Genomic DNA, 8827 nt, shown 5'->3' with positions numbered 1-8827 from the left:
TGGACTTGGTATGTTGCATGTATAATTCACGCCAGAATCCTTCCTTTGAGATGGTAATCAAAATTACTAACTATGATTATGGCAACTAGCTGCATTTCATATACCGTTGTGTTTTGAGCCGACGTCTGTACTGCGCCCCAATAGATCCGAACCCTAGACGAGTGCTCGATTTAGGAACTGGAACAGGCAATTGGGCGATTGAATTTGCTGAGTGAGTATCTATGTTTCTTGGAAGAGTTGTCGAACGAGACTTGCATGTTGTTTAGGTGAGGGTGAGGGATGGGTGGAAACTGAAAAATAGGAAAGGGAGATGGAAGATGGAAAATAGGAATGGCTCTTGAACACAAACCTAACTAAAACTTATTAATTAACATGGCAGCCAGCACCAAAAATCGCAAGTTCTCGGTTCGTGGAAAGAAAAAGGGGTGAAACAAAGCGAAAAAAAGGAGGAAGTGGGAAGGCAGAACGAACCCATCTAACGCTGAGAATAGGGACGGACCTAAGCCCGATCCAACGCATCTCCATACCTCTAAACTGTACCTTTGAAATCGATGACTTCGAAGCCGAGTGGCCCTATATAGTGGCTGCCACAGACGACACACATGCCCCCAAACCCCCCTCTCCCCGGGCTGACAATCGCATCGATGACATCCACAATAATGACAACTTGACTACCTCCGTACCCACCCAGGCTACTAGCCCCATCCTGTTTGACTTCATCCACACGCGCGAAATCACTGGCTCGGTCCACAACTACTCCAAACTCTTCGAACGGGCCTACCGCCACGTAGCCCCCGGCGGCTACCTGGAGATGCAAAGCATGGAAGCGAATTTCTTCTCAGACGACGGGACCCACGAGCGTGCGGTGACGGCAATGCAGTGGCAGCGGCTGCTCGTGGAGGCGAGCCGGCGGTTTGGCAAGGAGTTGGGCGTTGAAGGGGGTTGGAAGGAGGGAATGGAGCAGGCTGGGTTTGTTGATGTTGAGGAGGTGGTGTTTAAGGTGCGTTGAAGGTTCTATTGATTACATGTGGCGCACGTAACAAAAACAGTAATGCATATATGGGGCAGAAATGCCCCTTGCTGAAGAAATTTTCGGTTTTATGAATCTAGGCTGGAGAATGGGGTGGGGTGGGTTGGAGCGAGAGCGAGAGCGCGAAATCTTGAACTAACCAAACAACAAACAATAATGGAACAGGTTCCCCTGTCCCCCTGGCCTAAGGACGCGCGCATGAAAGACCTAGGCCGCTATCAGGCAACCCATGTGCAGGAGATGCTGCAGTCGTATTCGCTTGCGCTCTTTACACGAGTACTGGAATGGAGTAAAGAGGAGCTCGATGTTCTGCTACGGGCAGTGGGGAACGATTTGAAAGATATGAGGTCCCATCTGTATACAAAGGTGAGGGTCGTGTACGGGCGGAAGCGGGAGTGAGTTTGCTTGTTCGCTGTGGGGTTTGATTTCGCGAATGTGGAATGTAGCTGGATTGTAGCCCGCGTATGTTTACTTTTCCCTCTTCGGACGGGATGAAATTCCACCATTTGGGATAGGACGTTTAGTTGAAAGCATGGCGAGAAGACCAGGAAGTTCAAACGGAGGAGTAAATTTATGAAAAACGCGGATACGACTGTCTTTTGTGAATACCCAATTGCGTTCCAAACAAATGGATATTATGGGTCGTCAACCTATCTTCCCGATTGTCCCTCGCAATAACAAACAAGTGATATTTTTTTTTAAAAAAAAAAAAAAAAAAAAAATTATATATGAACAGTAAAAAGGAAAGGGAAGGAGAAAAGAAAGAAGAAAAGAGACAAAAGAACCCCGAAATCCGAACCCCGGCATTAAAAGGTAAAACTCTTAAAAATTTGATATATTGAAAGGGAAAAATGAAGAACAGGAATTTTATCAGGAAGAGTTATAATTTCGAATACCCCTCGCGCGAATTCTTAATGATCCATATATCCATGCCAATTAAATGACGTACTGTGGTTGTTTTCGTTAGTATGGTTCGAGGGAAGTAGCCATAATTAAAAAAGGGTGAAACAACTTACAGGAATAAAGAGATAAGGCACCTCCTTTTCATACTGGGTCCAGGCCTCTCCGTACTTCTCCCTGCAACGTTGAATATCTCGAAACGCTCGATGACCGATCATGACGGCGAAAAAGACGGGATAGAACCAAGGGAAGGGGCTTTTAAATCCAGTGACCAAACCCCAGCTCAGAGCGAAAATAAGATCGCAGGTGTAATGGATTTTCCGAGCATATCCATCTAAAAAAGAAAAGGAGTAATGTGTTAGCTACAAGGAACATCCAAACTACGTAGAGGTACAATAACTGCAGAGCTGGGATTTAACGTACACCACCCATCGGCTAAGATCGTGTGGCCAGCTTTGGACGTGATGGTTCGAGGATTCTTGACAGTTTGCCAAGGTAATTGGGGGAAGGTCTTTCTCAGGATCATACCACCCTCACGTTGTTGACGGAAGCGGTTCTTCTGGCTGTTGGTGGTGTCCCACACCCAGTAAACAAACAGGTAGACGATGTACAAAGCGGAAAGCGCATATCTGTTCATGCGGTAGGTATCCGGATGATGGTTGGCAAGATAGATGGTGCAATGGCAGTAGCTTAGAGGGACACCAGCAAGATTCCAGAAGATAAGCATAAAACCCCACTTTTCGTAATAAATATCCCTATTTGCGATATGTTAGCGACTCCTCCGCACCTCCTATTCTACCCCTGGCATAATCTGTATTAGGAGAGGGCTGGAAAGCGGTTACAAACCAGGTAGATATGATGCATTCTTCCCCTTTCGAGCATGCATTGGCGTATAAATAATGGGCCATCACCAAGAACACAACCTCGCCAGAAACATAACCATAAGTCTCCCACTGTCGAGCCGCCGCTCCCAAACTTATCAGAAATAGAATATACCAAGGAAGCCGGACCTCAAAAAACATCTTGAAATCCAAGATTCCCAATAATCTCGGATTGAGCTCGGCACCCATAAAGAAGTCGTAGATGGGGTAGCCACTCATGCGATGCTCGGCACCACGAACTCGAGCAGAGATGTAAGCAATGATGGAGACGATGAAACCAGTCAAGATGGCAACACTCATCAAGGGACCAAATTCATCAATAACTGTATCTAGTTTATACAATCCGCTAACATGGAGACCAATGGCGACTACAATCGTCGTGTAGAAAGACGCATATGCGGAGCAATAATACGGCAATTGTTTTCCACCCAAATGCTCCAGTTTCCGACCATCGACATAGATGCCAGGAAGGTACAAATAGAACAGTCCCTCAAAGACGAAAAAAGTCCAGTATGTGATCCACGCTTTAGCGCTGGGGAAAGCGCCGTCATACGCCAGATTAAGCAGATGGAGTCCAAACTCCTTCGCTGTCTGTCCTTCTTCGGGCAATGGAAGGCCTCCTTCATAATATGTTGCCCCGATCCACATATAATACATCAGCAACGGGAATCCGATCATCATGGATAAACAGCCCAGAGACCCGCCAAATTCGAAGTGGCCTGAATCATCGATTTTGTAATTCTTCGACGCAGTCCCGTTGGCGGCCTTTTTCTGACCGGCGAGGTTATCCACAGCATAGCCATCCTGTTTCTTCTCAGTAACACGTCTTCCCGTAGTCACTGAGTTCTCGAGGATTAGGCTTGACGAAGTAGAGGTGGACATGTCTGAGGTCTCGGCATCCGCGCTTAAGTCGGGAGTAATGGACGAACGACTTCTGGTGACACGACGCCCTGGGGTGTCTACGTAGCCATCACGCTGGATTTTTCTAGGCGCAATCAAATGTTAGTGGGAGCACTAGATGGGGATCATGTTCGGAGACCCTGAATTTAGCAGCAAGGGCCTGTGCCGTAACACGCGCATTGCACCAGCGTACTTACTTGGGGGTTTTCCCCGTCTGTGAGCGAGTGATAGTCATATTGGCGCTGGTGGGAGACGGGCGCCCAGCGTCAGGAAGAGGAGAAGGCGGAGAAGATGAAAATAAGGACAGCGAACTACAACAGCGAAATTGAGCGTTGGAAGGTTGACAATTCGGCAACGGGAAAGGGAAAAGGGGGCTCAAATTTCCGGCGAATCACATTGCGGTACGACGGTACGAGGTTTACACTCAATCGACCAATTAGAATGGCGGTTGTGCAAATTTGTTGATTGTGGAAAAATACGGAATCAACATCCATGGATACATCTGTGTAATTCAATACCATCGCCGTACAACAGGAAGTCCCGTGCGCATTCACGTTATCCCAATCCTGGTTATCATCCGAAGTGAACTTTGAATCACTTTTTATATACTCCATATAATAACCGAAATCGGAGGATACCATGGCCGATGATAAAGCAGCATTGATCCCATGTTGCTAGAGTATCCTTGAATACCCAAATCAGAATTTACACGTCAGAGATGAGATACCCCAATATCCCCCAGAAAACACGCGTGATTAGCAAAGAGTTGGACAAAAATTCTTGGACGATTGACTGAGCGCCCACTGGGAGCTTCATTTCATTTGGCACAGTATATAACATTATATATGATACCAATGAGAGAACTAGGCACTTGGATCATGTTATATCCATATATATACACACTCAACGCCAGGGCGGCGGATATCAATCAATCCCCGTATATAGGCCAATCCGTCCATTCCATCTAGTCAGGAGCTTCAATAAGTCAAGCAAGTGGTATCATAGCCGTAAACTTCCATGAGCGTTAGCTGTACATGGTCGTAAAACTTACATCATTTGCCTTGTCAGAATCGCATAAATACACAGCCGACAACCTGGTTCTCCGCCTATGGGAAGAAATCACGGAAGCTCCACCCCGTCCGATATATGTATGTGCATGTGCATGTGCATGTGCTTTTGGCGGGGGGTCAGTGGCATTTCATTAAATACTTCAGTAAAGGGAGGGCCACCTACCGGATAAAAATGCGGAGAAAGAAGCGAAAAGAAGAAACAGAACAGTTATGTGCTTGAGAGCTCAGAACATGTAAATTATCTCACATCATCATTTGATAACGTTACGGGAGCTTTCCTGAGAGAAATAGGAGACATGAGAACATCGATGTGATGTGCCCCTTCTTCTTTCTCCTCTGTCCGATCTTCTTGCCACGCGTTTCATGGGCGAGGCTCATACATAACCAATCCAGCTAGCTATCTTGATTCGCTTCGTCATCGGGATCGGGTAAACTGCGGGAAAGACGGGGCGGGATGGGGATGGTAGTCAAATGAAAAACAGGGGAATGTGGGGATTGTATTCAAGCTCAAATAACGGAGGTCTCCATCACAACGTACTCCTAGGATATGTTGAGAAATAAATTATATATGTATATAGAATTCTATTAAAAAGACGACATGGGCATTCGTGGGGAGCGAATCTACCAATAGATGCAAGCATATTATGCAAAAATACAGAAAAAGCTTACAGGAATGGAAAAAAAAAAAAAAGAAAGAAAGAAAAACTCAAGTGGAGCAGGATTAGAGAGGACACCGCAGAGTGGCTGAAAAAGCAGGGTAAAATAAAATTACACCTTCCGTTTTGATTTCCATGTTGTCAAGCGGCCCGCCGTGCCGTCGTCGACATCAGTGTAATTTTCTTGTTTTTCTTCTTCTTCCCGCCTGTTGTCCCTGTACCGGTGGCATTAGTACTATTCCCGGGACCATTACTGTCGATATTAGTCGTCGCAGCAAGGATTTTGTGCTCTTGCTCGACCATCAACTCCCGCTCCCAGTCCTGTAGCCACCCATCATTCGGCTCACGGTCGGGGTTCCTATACGTAGCCTGCGGTGACGTTGGAGCAATAGCTGCCGTGCCCCAAACTGTCCGATGCAACGTAGGCCCAGCAGTGGTAGTGGCAGATGAGTCAGGCGGACTTCCGGATGGCGATGCCAACGCGGTAAATGATGGTCGATTCCTGCCCCTCGACGAGGACCAGGGGGGTGAGGCGGATGACATAGTCGGATCGAAGCCGGGCGCTGATGACGAAGCTTCGAAACCAAGAGGTTGAAAGTCATTCTCAGAAAACGGCCTGTCGGCAGCGGATACACTCGGCCGCTTCCGTCGAGCGGAAGCCCAGCGTTGTTCTTCTTCATTCTTCTCGGCACGAATGCGTTCCTTTTCCTCCTGTGCCGCTTTTTCTCGGTTTCGTTTTCGTCGTCGCTCGATATCGCCACTAAATTGCTGGAGGACGTCTGAACCAACCAAGTCTCTCCAGTCGCACTCGAGAAAGCTGACTTCGCAGCCGTAAGGGAGGTGGCCGAGATATTTCGTACGTTTCCGCAGATCCTCGTCCACAATGTGTCCTGTTGATATACGTTCAATACGCGGAAGGATGGTTGAAGGGAATTGGGAGTAGTCCCCAAATGCAGCCTTGAGGATGCGGATATCTAATGAGGAAAGATAAAAGTGGGGAAGTGCTTGATAAAAGTAGAAAGGATGATCAGGAGGATGTGGAGCGCCACTGGCATCTCTAGCTTTTCCTGCAGTTTTAGACTGTGCACTAAGATTGCTATGCGTCCTCTGGTTTTGCATTTCTAGGGTTTGATTAACCTCGAGTTTCGATATAGCTACCGAAACATCGTCCAATTGGTCATGATTGGGGAAAGTATTTCGCGCGGTAGTTGGGGGATTCGACGGAGTATGTACATTGTTGGGTAAGGTCTGTCCGGGTTTTGTAGCATGCCGGATTTTATACATCTCTGGAACACCATCCGGCGGTTGCTCGAACTTGATAGGGATTCTAGTGGGACGACGCTCAGGAGGTTGACGGGGTGGAATTGGCGGATTCCCAATATCCTTCACTTTTTCCTTCGCCTCTCTTATTGCCGCGACAGCTTTCCGGGTCCAAGTGCTATCATCGCCGAAAAGCAATTCATCTTCCTGCGCCTGCCGTAACAGGTCTTGGATTTCATTATCGTATTGGGAAATCATGTAATCCTCGCCCCCTTTCATTATCCGCGCATAGTCAGGTACCTCTGCCACATGATACCAAGGAATATCGTCGTCCAGACCAAGCGTTTTTTCCACACCATCCCGTGGAAGGGCAAGGGTGCTTCTGGGGTGTCGCATAACCAATCTAAGCACAACGTCCCCACCCTCAGTAGGTGTATCTGTTTGACCCCTATACCACCCAACAGGCCGTATATCCGATATATAGACGGTATCCCAACAAATTGGGCATTTCTTCCAACGAGCCTTTTTCTCCGGAAGAGGGCTCGACTCATCCGTCGAGTGCATGTACCGGATAATGCATGGAAGGCAAAAGACGTGTCCGCATTTAGCCATACGGGGAGCGATGGGGGTCGAGAGGCAGATCGGGCAGCTGGTCGCTTGAGTGTCAGTCGAGACTAAAACTTGTAGGACCGAATTCCAATCAAGGTGGACGTCAGCGTTCGAGGCTTGGGCATGGTAGCTGTTCTTTGGATTGACGATGAATCGATAATTCGCATGAACATATCTACTTGCTGTCAGCAAAAGTCCACTTGATATCTAGCAGAGAAATAGATAGATATGGTAATTACCTGGCTTTGTCAACGGCGTGATAACCAGAACGCGGACCCCATGCGTTGTTGCGCCTTGGACCACGAGAATATCCATTGAGATTTTGTTGGGGCCGAGGGGGAAGAGAAAAGTTCATCAAATGTGTGATGGAGGTCTGCCCCTTCCGGCTCATTGTGGACTTCATCGCAGCCTGTTATCACTCAAATTATGAGACTAGGGAACCAGAGAGAGTAATATACTAGAGGTGACATTAACACAACGGGACGAAAACATACGGATTCTGCAAAGACATCCTCGTCATCCAAGCGAGGACGACGGTGCCGTTTATGCTGGTTCTTCCTTGTCTGATGGTTCCTTGGAGACGACAAGTTCTTGGATGACGACCCAGCACCCAAGAACGCCTGGGTTCTCCGTTGAGAAGCGGTTTCAATGCCCGGATATGAGGCAATCTGGAACGACTGGGACGGCTGACTAGGGATGTTGATTGCTTTTGAGGGGACAGAAGACTGGCCAGAACCGGACGACATTATATCCCCTTGGACACAGCAGCCAGGAGGGACACAAGATAGGTCAGTCGCCAACGAAGAAAGGAATGTCGACGAAGACGGAGATGGATATATCCAGTCGAGGGGAGTTAATCTGATTGGCAGGGAGGTAAGATGTAGCTCGAATGTCCCTCCAACTAGTAACTTATGACATACGACGAAAGGTGTGAACGGGAAAGCAAATACAGAAACCAGAAGGAAACAAGCCCAACATGAGCCCGTGAGAGTAATTGCAGACACCCCGAGGACCGAGGACCCATTGGAACACCAAGCGTTCCGGGGCGCGATGCAGAGGCGAAGAAGAAGCAGACGAAGGTGACACAAGAGGCAGAGATGAGGAGGGGCGAGGCGCCAGGTTTGGAACGGTATCGTCACGCATGAAACAAGTGACATGACAAAATCGATGGGCTCCCGCGTATTATAACATCGTTTTTAACCGTACCGTACGATACCTGGAGCTCGCGCTGACTCATCAAGGCTCGCTCGCCGCCAAATCCCCGTAACAAGAAAAAAAAAAAAAACACCGACAACAACAGCGAGGATAACGACGTCTCTTCAGCACCTTCGCCCTATTCCACCTCTCCGCTCCTCTACGTCTCGTTGCTTTATCTGTTACCTATTGATTGCTAGTCCCCAATTCCCCCGTGTTTTCCTCTGTTTCTGGGCTACGCGAATACTGTTGGGGTCGAGTATGTCTTGAAAAATCCCTCCTGTTGAGAAACAAAACCAGTTCTCGACTAAGCACAGCTTTTTCTTC

General features: G+C 47.9%; 3 protein-coding genes across 3 annotated transcripts in view; 1 reads left to right on the top strand and 2 right to left on the bottom strand.

Moving 5' to 3' along the window:
• Nucleotides 1-1429, top strand: part of HCAG_01379 (predicted protein) — a gene marked incomplete at both ends in the record, with an annotated part of 4033 nt that extends 2604 nt beyond the window's left edge. The window contains 4 exons of the mRNA XM_001544282.1: nt 90-211; nt 380-405; nt 492-1000; nt 1196-1429. Coding sequence (XP_001544332.1) covers nt 90-211; nt 380-405; nt 492-1000; nt 1196-1429 — 891 coding nt within the window. The remainder of the gene's footprint in view (nt 1-89; nt 212-379; nt 406-491; nt 1001-1195) is intronic.
• A 537-nt stretch (nt 1430-1966) lies between these two features.
• HCAG_01378 (Delta(24(24(1)))-sterol reductase) lies at nt 1967-3946 on the bottom strand (the record flags this gene model as incomplete). The annotated part of the gene is made up of 5 exons (XM_001544281.1): nt 1967-1978; nt 2047-2264; nt 2354-2685; nt 2777-3796; nt 3909-3946. 5 exons carry the CDS (start codon nt 3944-3946, stop codon nt 1967-1969), a joined length of 1620 nt encoding a protein of 539 aa, XP_001544331.1.
• Nucleotides 3947-5578: 1632 nt separating this feature from the next.
• HCAG_01377 (conserved hypothetical protein) lies at nt 5579-8052 on the bottom strand (the record flags this gene model as incomplete). The annotated part of the gene is made up of 3 exons (XM_001544280.1): nt 5579-7481; nt 7546-7715; nt 7801-8052. 3 exons carry the CDS (start codon nt 8050-8052, stop codon nt 5579-5581), a joined length of 2325 nt encoding a protein of 774 aa, XP_001544330.1.
• Between the last annotated feature and the right edge of the window lie 775 nt (nt 8053-8827).

This window comes from Histoplasma capsulatum, genomic scaffold, assembly GCF_000149585.1.
Source record: "Histoplasma capsulatum NAm1 scaffold_1 genomic scaffold, whole genome shotgun sequence".
Taxonomy (NCBI): domain Eukaryota; kingdom Fungi; phylum Ascomycota; class Eurotiomycetes; order Onygenales; family Ajellomycetaceae; genus Histoplasma; species Histoplasma mississippiense.
The sequence above is the reverse complement of the archived record's forward strand: the minus strand, read 5'-3'. Positions and strand labels throughout refer to the sequence as shown.